Source organism: Thermobia domestica, chromosome 18 (assembly GCF_964235325.1).
Source record: "Thermobia domestica chromosome 18, izTheDome1.hap1.1, whole genome shotgun sequence".
Classification (NCBI taxonomy): Eukaryota; Metazoa; Arthropoda; class Insecta; order Zygentoma; family Lepismatidae; genus Thermobia; species Thermobia domestica.
This window is the reverse complement of record NC_137471.1, coordinates 97,931,334-97,957,881: the sequence shown is the minus strand read 5'-3', so window position 1 is coordinate 97,957,881 and position 26,548 is coordinate 97,931,334. Positions and strand designations below refer to the sequence as shown.

The following is a 26,548-nucleotide window of genomic DNA, read 5'->3' as shown; positions in this document are numbered from 1 at the left end:
TTATGTGTGCACTATAGCAACATTAGGTAGTGTAGAAGAGCTTGTTGGGTCATTATTAGCAGCAGATGACTCTTGAGAAACACCGAAAGAATAATTCTCTGCAACATAACCAGGAATAGCATACACATCTACTGGCCACAGTCCAGTTGCTTTAAACGCAGTTGAAGCAATTCCAACAGTAGCATTAGTATTCCATGCTTTCGTGATCATTTCAGCAAATTCTAATTTAGTAAATACATTGCTATTATGAACTTGAAGATTGCAGAATTCATATCATCCATGTTATTACAAATTATGACATTACGAAATATCTACTTTAGTTAACATCTGGAAAAGCTAACTTTGTTCATTTCTCTCATTAGTTTAAAAAATATGTGTGCTCATATTAAACTAAATTCAAATGCTCATATTTCACCGACTGCTAATTATATTTTAACATGTTGTAGCTGGCAACTCTGTTTATAGGAAAGAAGTGAACAGAAGACTGGCGTTGCGTGTCTAGACAGAACTGACTATAAATCCAGTGACAAATTATATACAACGCATAGATACCAAGTTTTAGCTTATTATCCATTACCCTGATTTAACTAAAACTCCAAAAAGCTACAGGTTTTTATTCTAGGTACCTGTAAAATTGTCTTTTATTTCACAACAACTGCAACAAACGAACTTGGGCTCCTCTGTGCAAATTCATGAAATTCCAAACAATGCTACCAACTTCATTGTTTTCCTCTTGCGCAAGGCATGTGTGCGCTGTGTAAGTTTAAGCTTCGTGCTGCTCATATTTTCGGACTGCTCATATTCAACTGACTTCCCCTATACATTTAAGAGTGAAAATCATGATCAGGAACGATGGTGTTGCACAGAACAATACATGGAGAATGTAGAGTATGTGAAATAATACACTTTTTAGTATCTTTGACAAAATTTCCCTCTTAAATCGACTGTAACGCCTTTATATTGTTACAGTATGAAATATTTTCGACAAATATTGTTTTTCTGTCTCCTAAAATGTTGATGGGAAAAGAACATTGGGATGGTAGTGACCTCGTTTTTAAGCTTTCAGTATTACTTAATGTTGTCTGGTTTTTATTATTATTATTTTGATGTGCACGACTTTTGGATCATTCATTAATTCTGTAGGATTATCAAAACGTAGTTGTTTCTAGTTCAAGAAATAAGGAGCAATAGTATAATGAAGATTGAAGGTGTGATCATTCAAAATTACACATTGACGCCTCTATCCCCCCTCAACACACACAAACACAAATATGATCATCTGAAAACAGATATATATATATATATATATATATATATATATATATATATATATATATATATATATATATATATATATATATATATATATATATGGTATTAATGAACTACACCGACAAACTGTAAGAGCTGATTCCTTACATCAAAAATAAGAGAAAAAGTTCATATGGACCTGTAGGGAAAAGTGCATAGTTTCGGAGCTAGGACTGTCCAAAATCGCGAAAAAGCCAAATTTCAAGAGGTCCTATTTCGAATTCAAAAGACTGTGGTGGTGGTCCTTATCAGCGTAAAGGAAGTCACACATACACAATCCGAAAATGCATATTTCATCATTAATGTTGAATTGGTGTACAGAGTATTCCCTGCAGGGTGAAATTCCCAGACATGCCATCAACCGAACTTTGAGATATGCTCTGACTTTATGATTGATCCAAAGTAGGCAAACGGTAAGCCTTGATAGCAGTGCACACGGAATCATTTGGCGCAATGTCGGAAGTCTTAAGGATCGTCAGCACCACGGTCTCTCGTACTCGCGAAAACACATGCTGCGATGTTTTCTTTCACACTTATAAGTGAAGAAAACATTAAATATACCATGATGAAATACATCACATCACATGTTATTCCGAGCACAAAAAACATGGAGCTGCCGGTCCTTAATACTTCGGACTTCCTTCTGAAGCATTGGATGTTCAATGTTGTCAAGACTTAGCTCCTGCCTACTTTGGACCCTCCTTGAAATCAGGGTATATCTGAAAATTTTATTGAGAGCATATCTGAGAATTACACCCTGTAGGGAATACACTGTACACTTACTGAAAATTGATTAAATATGCACTCTTGGATTGTGTTTGTGTGGCTTTCTTTACACTGATAAATACCACCATCCACAGTTTCTGGAATTCGAAATATGGCCTGTTTAAATTTAGCTTTTTCGCGATTTTGGAACTCTGAAACTATGTACTTTTCGCCATAGGTCCATATGAACTTTTTCTCTTATTTTGATGTGAATAATCCCCTCTTAGAGTTTGTTGGTAAAGTTCATTAACACCCTATCTATCTATCTATCTATCTATATAAACTTAACAACAATAACTAAATTAATATTACAAAGTATTGCCTCAGATACCTGCATCTAACTTTTCTGAATATGTTTGATTATAGACTTTAAAATCTTACATTGTGGCCTGTAGACTCCTTTGTATAATGTAAGACTTGTTTGCAAATCCATACATAACTTTATGTATGTAGTTAGTAGCTGGACGTCGTGATATAAATTTACCTTCGACGACAAACTGAAGAGCATGAGAATGTGACAATGGAAACAGGGTAATATATATGAGTGTAGCTGTGAGTATAACATTAAAAGCCATTTACAAAGTACAATTTCATTTCGGAATGCGTGAAAGGACAGAAATCAGTGCAATTTGACAATACACTCAAATATGATTTGTGGAGAAAAACAAGTGTAGTTTCTTTTGGGGAGGATCAAAATGTGATTGAAGGATAAAATCCTCCTCATCCCCCCGGAAATTTGAACCTTGCGCACACGGTATCATGTTTGATTCAATATGGGAGTGCATTTAACGCATTACTATGATTCGGATTCCTCCTTATACTGTAGATCCACGCCTCATCGTCTCATACATCGTTGGTGCTGTAAAAAGACTGAACATCAACAATCAATTAACTACAAAAGTCCACACTGAAAAGCTTATTGAATTCTTGTTCTAATGAAACGAAATTACAAACGATTTTACACGATTATTTTATCCTAGTCTCTACAATTACGATATTCTGCCTTGATTCCGTAATCATTTCGAATTTCACTAATCCATGCAATGTTATTGTAAAAAGTATGTCATTTAACCTTTGTAGCAGACTGTCTGAAAAAGAATCTACTACAGAGTTAAAGTATTACATGTTGGAAACATTTTCACAACAAAATATAAAAGCGCATTATGAAAAAAAAAAAAAAAAAAAGACTGTGTTGAACTCAGGAGAACATAGTTAGTCTACGGTGCAAGATTAGCGAAATTTACAATTTTTGGTGAATTTTGCTATAATAACTTCTGTCTATCCGCAGGATTGGGTGACGCGGAAATCGTAGATAATCTACAAAATGGCCGAAAGAGAACATAAATTATCACGAGAATGCTTTTGAACATATTTTAATTTACAGTGGGGAGTCTATACATACAATTATGACAATAAACAGCAGTTTCTTGTACTTACAAGTTTTTTGGTTTACTTTTTCACAAAAATCGGTTAACTTGTCTTGTTTTTTCGTGTTAAAACACAGCTTTTTTTTATGATTGCATTTTTTGAAACAATATTTTGGCCCAGAGGTTTCTAAACATGTTCTTTCAATACCGTAATCTATCATCGCATAAAGAAGAGAAAAGGGAAGGAAGAAAGCGGATATAGCAAAGTGGATGATCAGAAGTTTACTGTAATAATAATAATAATAATAATAATAATAATAATAATAATAATAATAATAATAATAATAATAATAATAATAATAATAATAATAATAATAATAATAATAAATGATAATAACATGTAAAAAATACATCAGCGCACATATGAACTCATTTGAAGAACGCATATACGCATTCAAGGAGCCAAATAAATCTACAATGAAAGATTAATCAAATTTTTGATGTATTAAAAGCATTTGACGAACTCTCAACAAACAGACTAAATTGAAAGTGTCTATCGCTTATGAAACGCTCCTCACTTTTTAGTTATTTACGCATATTTAATTTAAAGGACCAAGTGAAGTTTACACTGCAGTGTTAATTGAGTCATTGTTGTAAAACATACTACAGTTCTTGCAGTAAGTTTTATTTATTTTTTTTTTAAATCGAAGAACACGTAAGCATAAATTTTGCATATATCGACTTAACAGGAAATTTTCTATTTTAGATATACTTTGAGAAAAGTAAAAACGCATTTTTTGATGGTACTCATTTATAGTTCATCTAACGACTGTATGTCACTTAGCATTTGTCTCACATTTGGACAGTATGACTTAACACAGGACTCCCACGTGACATTCTATCGGATCGAGCACATACACAAAAGGCGAACAGAAAGCAAAAGTGTACGCTACACACGCACATTCTCACAGACATTGAGGAACGCAATTTCTGTGCCAATAAGAGTGCTACGTGATGGCCCCGACCGAAGATGATGTAACAGAAGACTCCTGAGCTGGACGGTTACCAAGTCGGAGACATAGTTCACTTCTATCAAGACCTTTGCCCGTTTCTTTTTTTGAAATCATGTAAATGTTGCTATTTATGGCCAAAGAATTATGAAACAATGGGAACTTAGACATAACATTTTCATATGTATCTTCCCCTGAGAAATTATATCTTTTTCTTTCGAAAGATTATGAAGATAATAGTCTTTTGTTCCAAAATGTGTGAAGATAAATTCCAATGTTGTTTCTAGGGTATCCACCATTGCCCTTAAGACGAGAAAATTATCATCTTATGTAAGAAATTCTCACCTCAAGACCATATGAGAAATACGACAATTTTCGTCTCGTTTTCGATGCGAGAATCGAAACGAGACGAGAATTTTTTCAAATTTCGTGTGCCACAGGGATGAATGGAGTGTACACAGAAGTATATGGCGTATACCGACCTAATGACTTTATAATTAAGCTTGTATTTACCTTACATTTAGGAAAAAACGAACTGTATGGGGTGGATATACGATACGTTTATGAAAATGATCGAGTGTATAGCTACCAAAAACTCTAGCATTACGCGTCTGGTTTAAAATTATGGAGTCATTACACAATATACTCTAATAATAAATATGGTTAAAATGTTGTTATATCACACTCTTCGTAGACCTCTCATGACTAGGAATGGTCTTTCTTGAAAAATCTGTTTTTCGACTTCTTGAAATTTCATTTTTCCACTTTTCGTTTTTTCGAAACAAATTGTTTTTCGTTTTGGACGATTTTTGATATGTGGAAGATGTTTTCGATTTTCGTTTTTTGATATTTTTTAATTTTTTTTTCCATTTTCCGACGATATTTCATTTTTCGTAAGATGTTTAATTTCTCTTACTGGTTTTGATGGTTTTCAGTTTCGTTGTTCGAATTTTTTTTTTTTCATTTTTGATGATTGTTCTTTGATGTTTCTGTAATTTTTCGTTTTCTACTTTTTGAGAAAAATTTCGTTTTTCAAATAAATCCGAATTTTTTTCTTTGTTCTCGTCCTTTATTGCGTTTTTTTCTCTTTTAAAAAATGAAACACAAGGTGAGTATATACCGTTAGCGATCGGTGAAACTCATCCAATCTTGACCAAAATTTCAAAATTTGCATCTCGGTAGATTTGGACAAGCTTCGTAACTACATGTAATATTATGGTGTGCAAATCTTTAGTTTTCGAGTTATTGGCCGTCAAATTTGTGTTCGGATTGAAAGAATATACTGTATATAAGGTATTCTTTCTACGAAACTTATCCAATCACGACTAAAATTAGTATGGTTGTGGATCTTCTGGATATATTTAGTAAGTACGTTAAATATTTTTTTATGGTATGTGTATTTTCAATTCCTGCTGTTTCATGAGTTATTTTAGTGACATCAAGAAATTTCACTAAAGCTCGTTTGATTAAACTCGTCCGATCTTGAACAAAGTTGGTGTAATCGTAGATCTTGACGAGCTTGGTATGCACACAAGCTCAATATGAAATATTATGTCTGACAGACCTTTTGTTCTCGAGTTATTGACCATTAAAATTAGGTTTGGACTCAGTGAAATCAAGAAATTTCACTAAAGCACGAAAGATAGCACTCATTGGATTTTTACCAAACTTGGCATTGTAACCATATGTAGCACTATGCTGTGCAGACCTTTAGTTCCCGAGTTATTGACCATCAAAGTTAGATTTAAGGAAAGGATATTGTATATCGCATGCTATCGACGAAAATAGTCTGATCTTGATCAAAATTACTGAAGTTATAGACTTTATAGACTTTAACGTATATTCTAATCGTGAAGAGTACAAAATTCCCACTTCGCGACGTTCATAAATACACTTGTACATCACCAGACGGAAAACACATAATCAAATTGATCACGTTTTAGTAGATAGAAGAAGGCAATCTAGCATAATTGATGTCCGGTCGTTTAGAGGGGCTGATTATGACACTGATCACTACCTGGTAGCAGCGATAATACGAGAGAGATTGAATAAAGGTAATGTCCGAAAACGGAGAGATTTAATTTAAAGAAATTAGAAGAGAGCCAGGTAAGAGAGGAATACCAGATTGAAGTTTCGAATAGATTCTCGGTTTTAGAAGATTCGGAGTGCATTAGTGTTCAGAATACTTGGATTGAAATTAGAGATAGCATTAAAATTTCAGCAAAAGAAAAATTGGGACACGCGGAAATACGTAGGAACAAATCATGGTTCGACCAGGAATACATTAAACTAGCAGAGAAGAGAAAACAGGCAAAATTACGCTGGCTACAAAATCCGAATGAAATAACTACACAAAATTTCGCAGATATCAGGCGGGTAACTTCTAAAACTTTTAGAACAAAGAAACGCGATTTTTTGAAAGCTAAAATTAAGGAACTTGAAGATAATAGTAAAAATAAAAAACATAGGGGACATGTATAAGGGGATCAGCGAATTTAAGAAAGGCTATCAACCTCGTGCTTATATATTAAAGAAAGCTGACGCTATAGTTCTCACTGATACGGATAGCCTCTTAAATAGATGGAAAGATTTCTTTGGTGATTTGCTGAACACGCAGCCAAAAACTAATGTGCGTGGAGAAAAAGAGATACACACCGCAGAACCGTATATTCCGGAACCCAATCGAATAGAAGTAGAAACCGCTATAAACAAATTAAAGAAACACAAATCTCCGGGTGTAGATGAAATTCCGGCTGAGTTAATTTTAGCTGGAGGCGAAAAATTGTGGAACAAGATACACAAACTCATTCTCCTTATCTGGAACAAGGAAGAATTGCCACAAGAGCGGAAAGAATCAATCATTGTTCCAATTCATAAGAAAGACGACAAATCTGATTGTAATAATTATCGGGGCATTTCTCTTCTGTCAACATCCATTAAAATCCTTTCAAATATTCTATTAGCAAGATTGACCCCATACGCAGATGAAATTATTGGAGATTATCAGTGCGGATTTAGACGAAATCGATTAACTATCGACCAATTCGCCAAACACTCGAAAAAATGTTGGAATACAATGCCCCGGTACATCAACTATTTATTGATTTTAGAAAGGCGTACGACTCGGTTAGAAGAGAAACATTATACATCGCTCTTACAGAACTTGGAATACCGAGAAAGCTAATTAGATTAATTAAGATATGTTTAACTGAATCCCAAAGTAAAGTCCGGGTAGGAAAAATTTTGTCTACGAGCTTTCACGTCGAAAATGGCCTGAAACGAGGAGAGACGTTGTCGCCATTATTATTTAACTTTGTTCTTTAATACGCTATAAGGAAAATCAAAGATAGTAACCAGGGCCTAGAGTTGACGGTATTCACCAGCTTATGACATATGCTGATGATGTAAATTTAATAGGGGATGATAGGAGAACAATAGAAAGAAATGCAGAGATCTTATTAAAAGCTTGCAGGGACATTGGTTTAGAAGTGAATACAGAGAAAACTGAATACATGGAAGTGCGTCGGGACAGTAATACAGCAAATTATGGATGCGTTAAAATATTAAATATTACTTTTGATAAAGTGGATACTTTCAAATATCTCGGATCAATATTAACAGACGAAAATCATATTCACAAAGAAATTAAATGTCGACTAAAAGCAGGGAATTCGTGTTACTATTCGGTTCAAAGTCTCTTGTCTTGGCGAATTCTGTCGAGAAATTTGAAGCTTAAAATATAGAAAATGATAATCATGCCTGTTGTTCTGTATGGTTGCGAAACATGGTCGCTTACTCTGAGGGAAGAACATAGACTGAAGGTATTTGAGAACAAAATCCTTAGGCGAATATTCGGACCCAAGAGGAACGGGAATGGGGAATGGCGGAAACTTCATAACGAGGAACTACATAATTTATACGGTTTACCCAACATTGTCAAGTCTAGGAGGCTTAGGTGGGCAGGTCATGTAGCTAGAATGGAAGAAAGTAGAAACGCTTTCAAAGTCTTGACTGGAAGACCAATCGGAAAACGACCGTTAGGAAGACCTAGGCGCAGATGGGAGGACAATATTAAGATGGATCTCGCAGAGATAGGAATACAATGTAGAAACTGGATCCAATTGGCTAAGGATAGAAGTCAGTGGAGAGCTTTTGTGAACGCGGCATTGAACCTCCGGGTTCCATAGGCCATAAAGTTAGTTAGTTAGTTCATGGTTAACATTATGATGTATGGGCTTTTGGTTCCCAAATTATTGTCCACAAGATTGGGTTTAAACTAATGAAATCAAGAAATTCCACTAAAACTTGTTCGATTAGACACGTTTAATCAGCCGGTATTAACGAAAATTGACATGATTGTAGACTTTATGCTGAGTATGTGTGTAAGATATTATGATACTAAGACTTTTGGGCTCCAGGGTAGCTTAGTATTCATATGAATGCTATGATGTGATTTTGTTTCTGAACGATTGGTCACCAAATTTGGATTTTCGACTTTAGTTTGAAATGTGGATAAATCACTAAAACACGATTGGAGAATCCATTCTTGACTAAACTCAACATAGTTGTGGACCTTGGACAACTTAGTTCATAGTACAATCTTTATTGTTGACAGTCATTCCGTGAATCAATTAAGATATATAACATACATAATAAGCAGAGACGAATTAAAAGATGAGAAGACATATTGTGCTGAATTCGACTTTCATTTCCTTGAGAAGACTGTCCACCGAAATACATCTCAATATAGAAAAAAGTTGAATTTCCCGCTAATTAAAATTTTCTATAATGATTAGTCTTCGTTGCATTGTATGCTGAAATTATAGTTTTTCTTTAGTGAATGAAGGACAAAATTTTTCTCTCTTGCGTTAAACGTAGATACTCTAAAATTTATTCGATTCTTGTTTTTCAAAGGAATATTGTTTTTACTTTACTGAAAAAGTTCGTTATTTGAAACATTAATTGCTTTTGCTCTTTATTGTTTCGTTTCTTGTAAAAAAAAAGTTTTTTTTCGTTTCCAAAAGTTTTTTTTTTTTTTTTTTTTTTTGTTTTCGAACTTTTCCCCCTTGCTTTAGTATTTCCTTCTATTCCTGAGACCGAACTCACTTCTAATCAACTTTAGAAGCAATTTCCGTAGGAAAAAATAAGGCAAAATATAATATAATACAAAAAAGGTGAAAGAGATGCTATTCCCTTCAATTAGTTTGGCAGGTGCCCCTTTTATATAATTGGAATCAACTTAAACATATCTGAATTGAAAATAGGCTTAACTATGCATCTCTATAATATTGGGTAGAACACATATCTGTATTAGGAAGGCAAACCATAGACAATTGAGTTAGTTTTAGTGTTAAGAAAGAATGTACTTCTACAGGTGTGTTTTTGGAACCCTTTCATTTTGATGGAACGCAGACGGTTCTTTAAATTTGTGATAAACGGAGATAGAGCATGGCAATGTCCCTGTTTTTGTTGATAGCCACCGTAAATTCATAGTATTCCACTGGTTTTAGTATTACTGAAGGACGAATCTGCGAATGGTTATGCAAGTATTTTAAGAGTCCAAATGCCACATCTGAGCAATATGAACTCCCACTGTGAAACTAATCCTTGTCTTCCGCGCCATGTATGCATTTATACGTGTGCTGTATACATATAACAAGACTGGTATATAAAAACCAAGCACTGAAAACATATTGCGATGGGAGTTGTCTCTATTTTACCAATAATTTAGGGCAGCAACAATGAAAATAAAATGTTCTTCTGCTTTACAGAAGCAACAATCGTCATCTTGTGACTGAAATCAGAATGTGACATAACAATGGAGCGCATTTAAACGATAAATAAATCAAGACTTTCACTGGACAGAAAACTTGGCAATTGTTATTGTAGACAGTTTTGAATTATAAAACTTAAGACCATGTGAAAAAAAAGAAAAAGAAAAGGAAAACAGGGACATTAAGAAGAAAGAAAGAAAGAAAGAAAAAATTGTCATCTTGTCACCTAGTTTGTTGCTTCGTCATTTTCTAAGTAATCGATGCGATCTATCTTGTCACCTTGGGAAAAAAATATTTTCACAATTGCTTGTATCCTATTATATGTACATAGGATATGTAATGGCGCTCAATCATTCGTTCAATTAGAATGAAAAAAGTATTTAAGAGAAAAAACCAGAAGCACACTTACGATAGAAACAAGAACAATAGTGCATGTTTTGTTATATATATGTTTTGGATATCCTTTGTATATATATATCTTTGTTTTTAGGTCAACTTAATATCATAAGTCTAAAATTAATTTTTTAGTTGTTGTGCATGCTGGAATTGAGTTCATTTGCAGTGTATACAATACAGACAGAGCGAAAAAGCAGTAATTAAAAGTCGTGTCCGAATGTTATGAAAGAGCAAAACAAAAAACAAAACAACAAAAAAAGACATTGAAGAACATGGATTTCAGTTGTTCTTGGCCGGGAAATATACGAAAAGAAGAAGGGAGAGAAAGAAGACTGTTTAAGTAACCCTTACTTAAAACTAGGGCACTTCTAGTAACAAACGACACCAACCATGATAAGCAACAATGACGGCGACAGTAGATGTTGGTGGCATGAAACGGAAAGTGAATTGATGTTGACAAATTTAGCCACTGACGAGGCGGAGACGAACTTTACAAATTTTGTGCTTTTGTTTGTTGCGTCAACAATCTTCATATCTACTTTATCGTGCTTTTTTTCTTTGTAAGATAGCAATCTCCAAGCCACACCTCTTGTTGATGTTGTTTTCATCTTTTTCTTTTTTCTCTTTTGTCACACTATATGGAACATGATGATTTGGTGAAGATCATGAAGGTTTTTTTTTTCTGTTATTTTTCTTGTGTCACAACGATAGCGTTAAGTATTATGTAACTTTTATGACACAGTTTAGTATTTTCCAGTTAACATACAACAACAATTTTGCACGTGCTAGATGTTATTTTAAAAAATAATAATTTAACGACAATTATCTCGTACGGAATATCGATATGAATAGACTAATTAAATTAAACTCCCTTATATGGTGCTCTGGGCACAATTAATATTTTTCATGGTGGTGTAATTTTTCTTTTAATCAAAATATAAAAAGTCCTTTCTATTCCGTCTTGTACATAAGCAGCCATTTTGAAATAATGGCTGTCGAAAAGGTACTTTTACTTTGTTTTTGGCTAGTTTCTCCAATAAAAGAGGTTAGCTTTAGAAAGGAAATAATTTTGGAAAGTTGAAACAACAATTTTTGAAAATTGAAAATTTTTCTATCAATTAAAGTATCGGATTTTTTTTTTTTTTTTTTTTTTTTTAAGACACGATGAATTCCAGTTTTCACAAGGTTGACATGCTTTTAGAAGTAATAACCATTATTCAGCTCCAAATGGTTTTATTATGAAGGATGAATTTTAGGCTATTTCTTGTTTATTGACGAGCAGGCAATCCCACCGAACTACATCTATACTAAAACTATATTTTATGTTCCACCTTATGTCTAGTGAAGGCAAATGTTATGTTTGTCGTTTCTCAAGATGTGCGTACAGTTCTGTTGTTAACATTAGGACCATACGGGCTAAGTTCCTGTGTTCAAAAAAATAAAAGCCTATTTTAAACGGGGTCACGCCGCCCGAAAATGCCACCAAGATTATTACCATAGCATTTACACTTGCTACCTGTCCTTGTTCTTACGAATTATACAGAAGAGAGACGCATTATATGGCGGGACGCCAAATTCTACAGAACACTTATAAAATATTAGAAAAATTCTTTAGTGCGTCTTTAGAACCCAAGCTGAACTTAGTTTGAATGGTTCTGCACATCGGTCACCGTAGTCTTATCGTAGTGTCCATAAACGGCACATTGCTAACATGACGATTGTAGTTGTATTTGCGAATCCGTTGTATGTGGATTACAGTCCATCTACAATACCAGGACGATTCCAGCGAAATCTATTGTGGAAGACTTTCAGTAAGCCATATAGTGGGGCTTAAATGGCCGAGTACTGATCGTCAACAATGTCTTTAGTTGTGTTAAGAGAAATTCGGTTGCAAAGCGAATGTATGACGATTACTAGGGAAGCATATGTCATCCCATGGCAGCTTTCGTGAAGGTAAGATGAGAGGGTGATCTTTTTGATTTAGGAAAGCCTTCTGGTGAATAATTTCGATGGTGTCACTCACTGATGCCACTCGATGGTGTAGACATGATGACGTCATCAAAATGGCGGACAACTCGATTTAAGAAACAATCATTATCTCCGTTGTTTATGAACCGATTTTCTTTTTCTTATAGCTCATTTTAAAGGAAATTAAATTTCCCATAAAAACTGTTACATAAGTATTTCCTCTAAAACTAAAGATATAGGAGTTTAATAATTTGATAAATTAATGAACAATTATTTATGAAATAAACAAAAATAGCTCCGAAACCGTTAAGTTTAGAGAAATTACTTACATAACAGTTTTATGGGCAATTTAATTATCTTTAAGATGAGCTATTAACGAAGAAAATCGGTCCATAAATAACGGAGATATGAGATATAATATGTTAATTACGTCATCAAAATGGCAGTCACTATTAAAATTTTACTTCTATTTATGTCATCCTGTGGCAGCTTTAGTGAAGATAACATGAGAGGGTAATAAGGGTACTTAAGGGTAAAAATTAAACAATGCAATTTTCTCTAAAACGGCTCTAACGATTTTGTTTATATTACATAAATCAATTTTCTAACAGCAACCTAATACTGTGCTGTAAGTAGTTTCTCTTTGAAAAATCGTGAAGGGGTAGTTTATTCTTGAGGTAAGTTCTTTTTGGATGATTTCTTCACAAACGACTCAGGTGATTTTGTTCATATATATACTCAATAATAATAACTTGACAATATGGCTTAACTCATTTATCCTTAAAAAATATACGAGGTTGATTTACTCTTAGGGTTTTTTTTTCTGGACGGTCGTCTGAAACACAATACAGGCTCTTTTCTTCATATTTCATAAATAAATATTTCATCAATAACTTGACAATATAGTATAATTCGTTTGTCTTGAAAAAAAAATGTACGAGGAGTAATTTTTTAGACGAATTTTTTGGGTGAATTTTTTTGGACGATTTTCTCAAAAATGACTAATGCGACTTTCTTCATATTTCATAAATAAACATTTCATTAGTAACCTGACAATAGAGTATAAGTAATTTGTGCTAAAAAATCTACAAGGAGTAATTTATTTTCGGATGTGGGGTTTTTGGGACGATTTTCTCAATAACGAGTCATACTATTGTGTTCAAATTTCGTAAATGAATATTTCAATAATAACTTTGTAATATTGTGTAAATTACTCCTTACAAAAAAATTCAAAGTGTAATTTCCTCTTGGGAATGAGTTTACTTTCACATTGCTTTCTCAAAAATGACACAGACGATTTTGATTATATTTCATACTATTTCATGGATAAGTATTTCATTACTATTCTCATAATGTTTCATATCCCACTGCTAAGAGTATATCCACAATAGGTGGTTTACTGTTGGGGTGAGTTTATTTCTGAGAAAATTGTAAGGTACCACTCACGCGATTTTGTTATTATTTTGTAAACAAATATTTCTTTAATATATCTAACATATGGCATTAGTTATTTCTTGTGAAAAAGTCTACGTTTTTCGGTGAAGTTTTTTGAGAACGCCTTATTATAATCTCGTTTGTATTTCACAAGAAAATATTTTATTAATAACTCCAGCACAACATTTTTTTTTTATTTTAAAGAATTGAAGCGAGAAAGTTTAGTGCGGTGGTGCATATCTTTCATTCTGTATGCTTTGTTTACTTTTTCTTTTCTTTTGGATTTAATTTAATTTTGAGTTTAACGTCCCTGTCAGCAGCGAGGCTATATGAGACGGGATCTACTGATTAACGTGGAATCCCAACCACATGAGCTCCCGCTGGGAATCGAACTCGGGTCGTCCACACCAAAGGCGCATACACTAACCGCTTAGACACGAATGAGTCATCTTTTCCTTTGGAGCTGGAACAGAAATTATGATCAGATTGTGTACGTGCATGATACGCATTTGGGGGCGGAAAATTCTTTAGCACCTGACAATTAAATACACATGCACTTAGAAGGTGAGAGAAGATTAGAAAAAGAGAGAGATAGAGAGAGTAAGCAAGAGAGAGAGAGAGAGAGAGAAGAATAGAAAGAAAGGAAGAACATTGAAAGGGAAATTAGATTAGTAAATTGGTCAGATCGTCAAATCATATATCACACACAGCTCACCAGTTGACAATCTGAAGCAAATTTGGTGGAAAAGTATCCAGGAATAGAAAAAAAATCAACTATATCATACGCTTTCCTCTTTCAATTATTTATTGTACCTTGACAAAAGAACACACGCACACACATACATACGTTTAGAGATGCATACATGTATAATACATTCGTACGCTGCCATAGACACGCCTTCTTTTTTCTTTTTTGAAAACCTTCATATTCAATGTTAGAACAGATTGAGATAAGTCTTTTATAGAATTCCTGATGAAATGGGTCAGTATTATGGAATCTTACGCACGTACGCGTTCCCTCTGAAGACAGATGCATCTGCTGAGGTTTCCTTTTTTACACGACGACAACGTTGGACGGCCATCAAAACAGACAACGAACGGTAGAAAATGTGTCGACAGAAGAAGACCACAAGAAAGATCAAGACAGAGAAACAAACATACGCATGGATTTATGACATCCTCTTTGGTTTGCTTGAGTGAATAATAAATGGGTTTTGCTCCCACAGAACACAATCAAAACTTCTGGAAGATTTTTCTCCTTCAAATTTATTTTCGAACTTCCTTTGAATGTTCGTAATGAATAATAACGAACCAGAGGCTTTGAAATTCTTTCTCGGGTTCGATTAACATCATTTATAACATTAAATCAGTGGTGTTATTCAATATGAGCAAAGAAGAAGAATAAATCCATTTCAGTTATCATTTCTTGCCAATTTTTAGAACTGACATTAATTCAATTCTATATGAAGTTAAACCTAGGATTTCACACTACTGACTTAAGAAATACATACTTTAAAGAGAGTGATTTTAATATCCCTGCTTGTCATTCGCGAGAGTAAAGTTCGATTTTCGGAAAGGAAGCCGAGCTCTGTCGTGACTAAACCATTAGTATATACGCCTTCGGGTTCGATTCCCAGGAGAAGCTGATGTAGTTTGGATTCCACCTTAAGAGCCTGACTTACTGAAAATCATATTTACTTTTTTTTTCTTTTTTTTTTTTCTTGTTCATCGCCGGTAAGGGATCGTAGCCGGCGATGGCTTGTTTATCCACAAGTCAAAGAAGATAACGAAGTGCAACTTGCCACAATCAGAGAGAATGTTATTCTGGAACAGCAAATATGAACCTGAAGGATTTTCAGTGTTGCCATCCATAGAAATTAGTGTTGCCAGAAAGAAACAACGCCCTTAAGTTAAGACAGCGACTAGAGGAATGATCTCAACTGCATGTGGTTACGATCGCGTTGTTTTGGTTTGTTGTGAACTACTTTTTAAACAACATTACTATTTTGTTTTAATAACTGTATGTTAAAACTATTTTGTTTATTGCAAACTAAATACAACTATTATTTAAAAAGTAGTTCAGAGGAAACCAAAACAACATGATACGTAACCAAATGCAGTTGAATTCGTTCCTCTACTAGCTGCTTTAACTTGGATTTTAGGGGCATTGTTTTTCTGTCAAACTCTGAACATTCTTCAGGTTCATATTTTCTATTGTTGAATAACGTTCTCTATGATTGTGATAACATACATTTCATTATCTCCTTTCACTTATGAAAAACAAGCAAAAGAAAAATGGTAAATTTTGTATTATTATTAGTAAGGCAGGCTCTTAAGTTGTAGGTCCATAATACAGTCCCGCCGCTGAAAGGGACGCTAAACTCAAAATCAGATCAATCGGATCAGATTGATATCACATCAAAAATAAATAAATAAATAAATAATAATTTTCAGGAAACGTTAATAAGGATTACGAACGTTAATAAAATATATAATTATATTATAAGGATGGAAAGAAGTAAACGCTAATAATTTGTTAATAACTAGAAGAAGATAAGTTCGTCACTTGTCATCAATTGCCATAGATTCATTGTCATGAATCAGCATAAATATCGGTAATGCGAATACAGCCATATATCTCAGTTGTGCGAATACAGAAAATTAAACTAAAAAACTTTTAAAATAAAAGAATAGAATTGGTCTGCTTTCAGAAAATCACCTATAATCTAACATCACATGACCAAACCTGAGACACTTCAGAAAAATATATCACCGCATTAAACTTCCTTGCTCCAATTTCTTAAACTACCATAAATCATGATATATTAAAGTTTCTGAAGCAAGTCCAAAAAATTCAAAATAAGATAATGCCTTCATTTCCTTCTGCATATAGGTGTCTTTTTAAAAAGGCTTTTGTAATAAGTAAATTATTGAAAGATCCTAAACTACATAGTTATATTTTGGGTTGCCAACATAACAGAAATATGAATTGTTAATGAGGTCTTGGTTTTCAAATTTCTCTTCAGGAAAATTTCAATTTTGAACTTTAGGTCACTTGGCATCCAAGCTGTCCATTTATTAGTGAAATGCGACCAAGATATAGGGTGTTTCTGAAAAATTTTCTTCGGACGAAGAAAACACCTCCAAGCAGTAAACGCAAGCTTGCATGTTAATTTATGAAATACGAACTAAATCATCAGAGTCATTTTTAAGACAATCGTCAGAAAAAAAAAACTTACCCAAAAGGGTATATTACACTTTGTGCATTTTTTCAGGACAAATGAGTTATGCTATATTGAGAGACTATTAATAAATTACTTATTTGTCAAGTATGAACCAAATCAGTTTTTTTTTTAATCGTTCAAGAAAAGTAAAATTATCTTGTGGACAATTTCGCTTCAAATAAGTTATACTATTTGACAGATTATAAATGAATTATTTATTTATGAAATATGAACCAAATCCCTTTAATCGTTTTTCCAGAAAATCGTCTGAATAACTCATTTAGCAATGTAAGCTACCCGTTATTTATTTTATCAGGACAAATGAGTTACGCCATATTGCCAGGTTGTTAATGGAATATACATAAGGGCGGATCCAAGGGGGGCTATAGCCCCCTTCTTTACCCTCAGGTATACACTAGATAAAATGGACTTCAATCTTGTTTTACACTGGATAAAGCGGCAAACTATGCTGTAGCCCCTCCCTTGATCATATCTGGATCCGCCACTATATATATATATATATATATATATATATATATATATATATATATATATATATATATATATATATATATATATATATGTATAGGGATGCGCACGAGACGAGTCGAGACAGGACTTTCCTGACAAAATTCGGGTCGAGACACGGCTCTTCCAATAGAGAAATATACATTTTTCGAGTCGAGACATCACTTTTACAGCACATTTTCGAGACGAGACAGGCATAAATCTTGTCTCGTGCGCATCCCGATATATATATAGGCCCTATATATATATAAGAAAATTGCCTGAGTCATTCTTGAAAGACCGTCCGAATAGAACCCACCCCCCAAGAGTAACCTATCCTTTGTGGGATTTTTTTCAAGAGAAATTAGTTTTACTATATTGTTAGGGTATTAATGAAACATTTTTATTTCTGAAATATGAGGAAAACAATTTGAGTCGTCAGTACTAACTACAAACATACGTAGCATTTGGATTATGTTCCGTGCAACACATTACAAATCACTATATAATAATAATAATAATAATAATAATAATAATAATAATAATAATAATAATAATAATAATAATAATAATAATAATAATAATAATAATAATAATAATAATAATAATAATATCTATATATGAAACTAGCTATGTTTGTGACTTCGCACTGCTTGAACCACCCGACCAATCTCGAACAAATTTGCCACATAGATGAGGTTCGGGCCTGGAATGTCTTTTTATCATTTCACTTTGATAGTGCAACTTAGGTTAGGGAGAGGGGGAGATATATAAAAATGACCGAAATTGACCGATGTTAGTGTCGAATCCATAGTTTTTGGGAGTCACTGAGATGAACAATGACACTTCTGATGCTGTGAAATCAAATTCAGTCCGGCAACTTGAAGGTGGGAGGATATATAAAAATGATTGAAAATGAGCGATATTAGTGCCGAATCCACTTTTTTCTGTCACTTAGATGAAAGGTAGATGAAAGATGACACTTCCGATGCCGTTTAAATCCAAATTCAGCAGCTCACAACAGTAATATTTAATTTTTACTGTCATTTTTACCGAACACATGACATAAGGAGTTATGTATTTAAAGTTTTTTATTTCAACCCAGCGAAGTGGGTAATCAACGCTAGTAAACAATAAATATATTTTATTCCACATCTATTATTATTATTATTATTATTATTATTATTATTATTATTATTATTATTATTATTAGTAGTAGTAGTAGTAGTAGTAGTAGTAGTAGTAGTAGTAGTACTAGTACTAGTAGTAGGGGTCTAGTATTCGTACTCCCGCCTAGCTTGGTCGCTAACACTCTCGCCTTCGTTGCAAGCGGTTTCGGCTTATATTCCCAGTGGGGGCACTCGGTCGGAAAAGTGTAAATAGTTTTCAGGCCAACCGTCCTGAATGAGGTTTTCCTCATTCACACCGGGCAAATGCTGGGGTGGTACCCAACTTATAGGTGCCAGGCCGCTCTCTTCCCCAATCCTTTCTTTCTTCCCTTTCCCCAGATAATGTGCTCGCCGAGGGACGTCATCCTTCATACGTGAAGGGCAAAATGGCAATAGATGCCGAAAGCCCAGAAATCTAAGTCCTAAATCCTAATATTCGTACTCCAAATACAATGTTGCGTTATTAGAGTAATTATTTTAGTTACGGTACTCTTGAATCACTAAAAAGAAACACCTTTCTCTAGGTCCTGGATTTAGAGAACAATAGTTACTCTGAACTGTTGATCACTTTAAATTTCATGATAGCAGAATAATCTATTCTTTTCTACTTCTTAAAAAAAATGAGTATTTTATACATTCCAAGTTAAAACAAGATTCAGTTTGAACAATACCTAATAAAGGATGACCTAATATGAGGCGTTTGGAGCACAAGGGAATGAAGTCCAATTACCTAACGTTTAAACACATGGAAAAGTGAACTCTCTCCCTTTTTTTTGTTTTTTAACATTATAAGAGTTATTTCGAGTATCTGAACATGAATCTTTTACGCTTTGAAAAGAGCTTCAGATATAGGTCTTAAAGCAGAAAAGTGTGCAAAATGATCAAAGGTGGACTTAATCTTGTGCACTGAACTTGCCATATACAGATGCAGGTCGCAAATGAACTCTGACGTGCAGTATGATTTTATAGATCCTCGACAAGTTTCACTTAGTAGTGACACTTTTTCATGTGTGTATAAAGGGAGGCGAATAAAAAAAATCATAGTTACTGATCGGTTCCAAACCCAAATTGGGCATATTTTAGTAGAACTCTATGAAGGAAAAGAAATAGTATAATTCGACATATGGAACACAGTAATTGTGGGCCACGTGTTCGTCGATAGAACACTAAATGGTGAACACTATCTTGGCATCCTTAACGAGGATTTGTTTCTTTTCTCCAGATTTTAAAGTTCGTACCTTTTCCCACCACAACACCAAATTTCCTACTACCATTTTCATTAAACTGCACTTTCGTGAGGGATTCCGACTACTTGCCGATAATAATCAATTTACTCTTTTATAAATTTATAAAGCTGATTTACTCTTTTATAAATCTAGAAATTACTACATAGAGGTTCATGTACTCAATCGAATGGACTAATCAGATGTCTAGACTTTTGGGAGACATTTTTCTCTGGTCAGTTACAATCAGTTGCGGATCAAGAAATTTGAATTGCTAAGCAGGACATTTTAGCTTGCAATTTTCCTGACTTCGAACTTCGCCATACTTTACTTCTTTTTAACAGAGTTGTAGAATCAAAGAAAACCTGTTTCAAAGAATTGGGAAATGTATTTTAATGAAGTATTTTTTTCCCTTGATCATCTTACTGGATTTTGATTGTAGCAAAAAGTTCAATCAGCTTACCGCTTTTCCTTCCTATCTTTATTATGGACTATTTTTCTCATTTTTATTGGTCTCCGGAGTTGTCTGATGAAAAACAGAACCTTTAAATCAGGTAATCCGAATTATAGTAGCAGTTATTGGATCTTTTACTCTACATTTTAGAAATAAATAAAACGCATTTCAGTGCTACGTAAAATAAAACAGAAATGTTTATAGGGCATTGCGTGACAAGAGCAAGGATAGCGTGATTTACTGTCCGGTCATTTCAATTACGAGAACTAAGCATGAGTAGCTTCAACTGATTTGAATTTTCAGAAGCTCTCAAAACCTCCAGGATACTACAGCTTTATTGTCACGTATCACACTGTCTTTTACACATATAGATACATACATATACATAACAAACATCCGTTTAACCATTATTGTGCATGCATGCATATGTAACATTTGATTATTACTCCGATTCACTCAATTGTGCTTTTCATGCTGGCGTTTCTGTCTCATTTACATGTATTGTATGTGTTGTGTGAATATATGTATGTAAATGTTAAGTACAAACATATACATATGTTTTTATATGTGTGAATATGTTGTATGCCACGTGCTGTTTCTTTGCATGCAATATCTGAAAACACGCGCCCTTACGCTTTAAGGCATTCCAGGCTTAAAGAAATGCTATTATATGTAATATATGTTTATCTACTTACTACTGAACATTAAGGATACATTAATCGCACGTAAGGATTTTACTTTGATTATTAGTGAACTCTTGCTGTGCTGTTGTAACGGCGAGGGAAGTTCTTCATATGAAAGTGCTGTACTGACATAAGCACGGTTTATTTACGTAGTCTTAATAGTATATTATTATTATTATTATTATTATTATTATTATTATTATTATTATTATTATTATTATTATTATTATTATTATTATTATTATTATTATTATTATTTTGTCAACAAATATAATATTTGAACTCTATTTCTCTACAGGAAGTGGAATTGAGAATAAAAGATTTACCTAATGTGTCCACTCACATATAGGTGAAATTTATCTGTAAAGATTGATCTTTGGTTCCGAGGGGAACTATTCAACCTATTAAGTGATTCAAGTTAGAAACCAATAAACGACGTACACGTTTTCACAAATGTATGATCATCTTTTGTAAAAAAGTACACAATTAGTCAACTTTGTAGGCTGTCATTTCGTACATTACACATATTTCTTCTATATTTATGCATAGGTATTATTATTATTATTATTAATAACAATAATAAAAAAAAAGAAACGTCAGTGGAAATGTGGAAGAGAGTTTTCATTTTCATGTTTTTTCTTACGCAGCTAAGACTGAAAATACTTTTAGCCTAATTACAGCTTAAACACTTGAATATTTTCTTTTCTGAAACTGTACGCAAAATTAAAGATGAGGCTTATACACGTGAGAACACGGGTATATCAATTTTTGTAATTCGGTGCCTTTTCTTTTAATTTACAGAGACATGTGTATGTATGTACATTTACATGCTATGTAGCAAATTCACGGACTAATTGATAAAATATATTCTATAAGTTGCTTCGTCCATTCTTTAAAATTCATTAATACTGCAATATCTCTTTGTACACAACCGAATGAACCTTGTATTCAAGGATGTTAAACTCCAACCTACCCAGAACCGGCATAAACCGTGGGACGTAAAACTCAAAGATTTCATTTTTTTCCAACCTACCCAGTAACGTAGATTAAGGAAAGAATATGTGGTCCTCTGTCTCCATTTGTTCAGATTTTTTACATTCAGCTTTAGTTTTGAAAACAATTAGAAGGATAAATGTTTAGTTGTTTCTCTGCTGGGAATGAGACACCACGTTTACAAATATTTATCTTATCTTTCGATTCAATAATCTTGAGAATCAGATATTGTTCCAATATGTATAACTACATAAAAATTCATTTTGTAGAACATTCTTCCGTAGTCGGTAATCCAGCCAACGTAACTGGGATAGCTTCTCACATCTATGTATATAGATAGATATCTGTGTATATATACACGTATAATGTTACATGTGCGGAACATTTTTCGTAATATGGATAGTGGTAGTATGTTCACACTGAGTATGTTTCAATTTCAGAAATTTTCTTTTAAATATATGAGATCTCTTCCTCTTTAAAATATACATCTTCTAAAAAATAACCTATAACTTCATATCATCAGTATGTAGTGAAATTTATTGTCACACAGAGAAAAAAAATGTAGGTGGTATACTTGAAAAGGTAGGTTACATGTGTAATCCTGTAGTTTTTGGACTCCACGTACAGAAGATGTATAACTGAACACGCATGTTTTATAATACTTTTCGTATAAGTGTTCCATCTATACATACTTTCCGTATGAAACAGTATAGGCGGTCAGGATCCCAAATTCAAATGGACGTATGTAACATATAGCTAAGGAATATAACATAAATATATGCATGTAATATACAGAAAACTGTTAGATGTCAGACATCCTGCAACGGCATGACGTAACATTTAAGGGCAGTGCGTATGTAGCATATGGATAACGTGTGCTCCGGACTGATTTCTGTAGTAGGCAAGAGGATTCCGTATATTTGTACAATATACCACAGTCCGGTGCACTTTGGAAACGAGCTTTATAAGTTTCACTAATAATTTCATTTAAAAAAATCTTCGTGGTGTTTCAAATGGTAATGCCATACGGATATATATATCATACATATATATATATATCTATATATATATATATATATATATATATATATATATATATATATATATATATATATAATGAATACGGTATAGACTGAGGCATCAAACATTTAATGTTAATCTGTAATCTGAGCAAATTGATGCTCATCACAGAATAAGAACACTCGGTGCAACGACATTGCGCAAATTTTTCTAAAGATTAGATCGTTGATAATCTAAGTAATTTATGTCTTATTAACGAGGAGCAGAAAGTGCTGAAATTGCGCAAATTTCCGCCGCGACGTTGCCAACAACAGGATTTAAGGAATTGTGTGAAATTTTGCATCGAAATGAAATGTATAAAGCTATTCCTTTATGAGATATATTTTATTGCATTCTAATATTTACAAAGCAACATACTTATTTACAGAAAATTTCATTTTACAGTTTGAATGCTTGAAATTTAAATCCTACAGCTTTTAAAAATGTCATACGTGCCTTCTCATAGTTTCTCTGCGAATTCCTGAACTCAGCATACTTCCTCATGACAAACTCGCTCCTTTTGACTTCTGCTGGTCTTTGGGCCTTTGAAATTCCTTTTAATATGGACGTTATTTTCATGGCAGTTTCCGTTTGGATCTCTAACAAAGCAGAAATCACCGTATGAATATCAGGAGCAGGGAAGTAAAATTGACTATTATAATGTCTGTGAAAAGCTTCTGGTCCATTTGTCGTCCGACGCATCGTGGATGGTATAGACGCCCACATGACAGGTGGATACCTAAAATTAATAAAATAAAAAGATCCTTAGTTCATGCACACAATTATTGACAATTTATATAAAACACTAAAACATTTATAACACTAGATTCAAGAAATATTTATAGTCTTGGTCCGTAATTTGTTTACAACTATCAAAACCTGCATTTTAATCTACGTCTTACATGAAGACAGAAGAAAATTTCACTATAATTAAGTTGCATTGAGAGAAAATACCATATCAGCACAACCATTAATGTTGTGTTCAAACTAGGACAACAGTTTTTGCAGTATTAAGAGTTATTGAAGCATGTGCTACTATAGATGAAATTCAAAAGGAAGCTACTTACTTGCAACCGTCTTCTATGTAGTTTTCTAGGACGTAATCGGAAAATTTATGCCCTGTATCATCCGGCGTCATTGATATTAGTTGAGTAAAGGCATCTGATACTTCTGTTGGATGTAAATATGGCAACCCAAAAAATGCCTTTATCCATGAACCTGTAAGAAAAGCAATAATAATAATAATAATAATAATAATAATAATAATAATAATAATAATAATAATAATAATAATAATAATAATAATAATAATAATAATAATAATAATAATAATTTGTTAGAATAAGCAAGCATTGGGAAAGTAGTGAAATTGATGGATCTTACTGTTGGCTTTATAATTTCTTCATTTCGTACATTATTAGAACAGCAGTTTATTTGCTTTTAAGAATGGTGACTGAATTAAGATTCTTCAGTCAAACAGAATAAGATTCTATTTTCAACTGTATTCTGTATTAATATATAACAAAACAAAGTCCACATGGTATTATTAAATTAATAATAAAGAATAATAGACCATAATAATATCAATAATACCTAGTTCAGATTTTGGATCCATATATGCTTGTCGCAGATCATTGTCGGCTTGAATCCTCCGCCACCATGTTTGTCCCAAATGGAATCTGCAGCCACGAATGTCACAATTTGGAAACACATTCTTGATGGCTTCGTGAGCAGCTGTTTCAAAATCAACGTAAATGATTTTCAAGTCGAATCTACTGTCTAAGTTTCTTATCATCTTCCACATGGCCACATACGTATTCTTGTCTTTCTTCGGCAAAAATGCAAAACATAGAGGTAGATAATATCCATTTTTATATGCATGTATTGTATATAACTGTGTGAAATGCTTAGGAGCATAAGTGAAAGTTCCATCTGCAAATACTTCTAACCCGCTGAACTCACACAGAAAACTGAAAAGAAAATAAGATTAGTGTCAGAAAAGAAAATAGTAAACAAGACTGTAGTGTCATATCGTTAGGTGAAATGCTATGTTACGATATATTTTGTGAGAATCAAAAAAAAAAAAAAAAAAAAAAACTATTTTACTATAATTTGGAAATAAGACGGAAAAAGGAACTTTTCTGTTCAAGCAACTACTTCCTATTCTACTTCTTGATGCTGTAAATGAAACTCATTTCAAAGTTAATGGTTATAAATGAAATTATACTTACTCGATATTTTTCTTACACGTGAAAAGAATTATATTAGCTTCATCATCAACAAAGATGAATCTTTCTCCGTCAATTGCTATATCATCCTGCTTCTGAACCATTTGCTGTATAGCCTCTACGGTGTTTCTGGGTAGACGAGGAGTCACCTTTCTTCGATTTTTATAAATAACGTCTCGGCATCTTTTAATTTCTTTATGATCAAGTGTGTCATGATGTTCCAATTTTGAAACTTCCTGCCTTATAATTTTATTTGGCTTCTCGTTCAATTGTTCAGTGGCTCGTCGCTTACAATTCTCTCTAAGAAAATGCCGTTGAACACCATCTTCATCTTCACAATGATTATGAATATCTTTCCTTTCTAAAACTTCACTTGTATTTTCATCCATTGTTGTTGTTTCATCCATTGTTACAGCTTTTCTTAGTACATCTGAAAGAAAGGAAATAATAATTAAATCGTATCACGTGTTCTAAACTTACTATTTAAAGAAAAATGTATTCACTATTTCACTGGCAAAAATGTTATATCTTCCATCACCTTTTAACAAAGTATAGGTCCAATTGACTGACATAAATACTAATGCAGGCTTACTTATTCACTTACGAAAGTATAGGACAAATTGCCTGGCATAAATATTAAAATAGGGACTAGACACATATTTTAACAAAATATAGACCCAACTGACTGACATGGATATTAATGTAACTTTCCATTACTTAACAAAGTATAGAAGCAACTGAATGGCATAAATATTAATATAGGTTACATCACTTAACAAAATATAGGTCCAACTTCCCGACATTAATACTAATAGTGTGTTACATCTTTTAACAAAGTATATATGGATCCTATTGACTAGCATAAATACTAATATAGGCTTACAGAACTTACTAAAATATAGGTCAAGCTGACTACTGAAAATACTAATGTAGGCTTTGCATAACTTAGCAAGCTATAGGCTTATATACATGCAAAAATTATG

General features: G+C 33.2%; 1 protein-coding gene across 1 annotated transcript; it reads right to left on the bottom strand.

Moving 5' to 3' along the window:
- Positions 1-25,649, bottom strand: LOC145675187 (uncharacterized). The gene is made up of 4 exons (XM_081745557.1): positions 24,931-25,649; positions 24,405-24,555; positions 23,790-24,076; positions 1-221 (listed from the first exon to the last, which is right to left on the bottom strand). Exons 1-4 carry the CDS (start codon positions 25,139-25,141, stop codon positions 1-3), a joined length of 870 nt encoding a protein of 289 aa, XP_081601683.1. The 5' UTR covers positions 25,142-25,649.
- Positions 25,650-26,548: the final 899 nt, after the last annotated feature.

Coding starts and splice junctions, on each gene's coding strand:
- LOC145675187 (XM_081745557.1), bottom strand. CDS start 25,141: ATGTGGAAGATGATAAGAAACTTAGACAGTAGATTCGACTTGAAAATC. Junction 24,077..24,404: donor TACATAGAAGACGGTTGCAA/GTAAGTAGCTTC, acceptor TATTAATTTTAG/GTATCCACCTGTCATGTGGG. Junction 222..23,789: donor GAGAAACTATGAGAAGGCAC/GTATGACATTTT, acceptor TTACTAAATTAG/AATTTGCTGAAATGATCACG.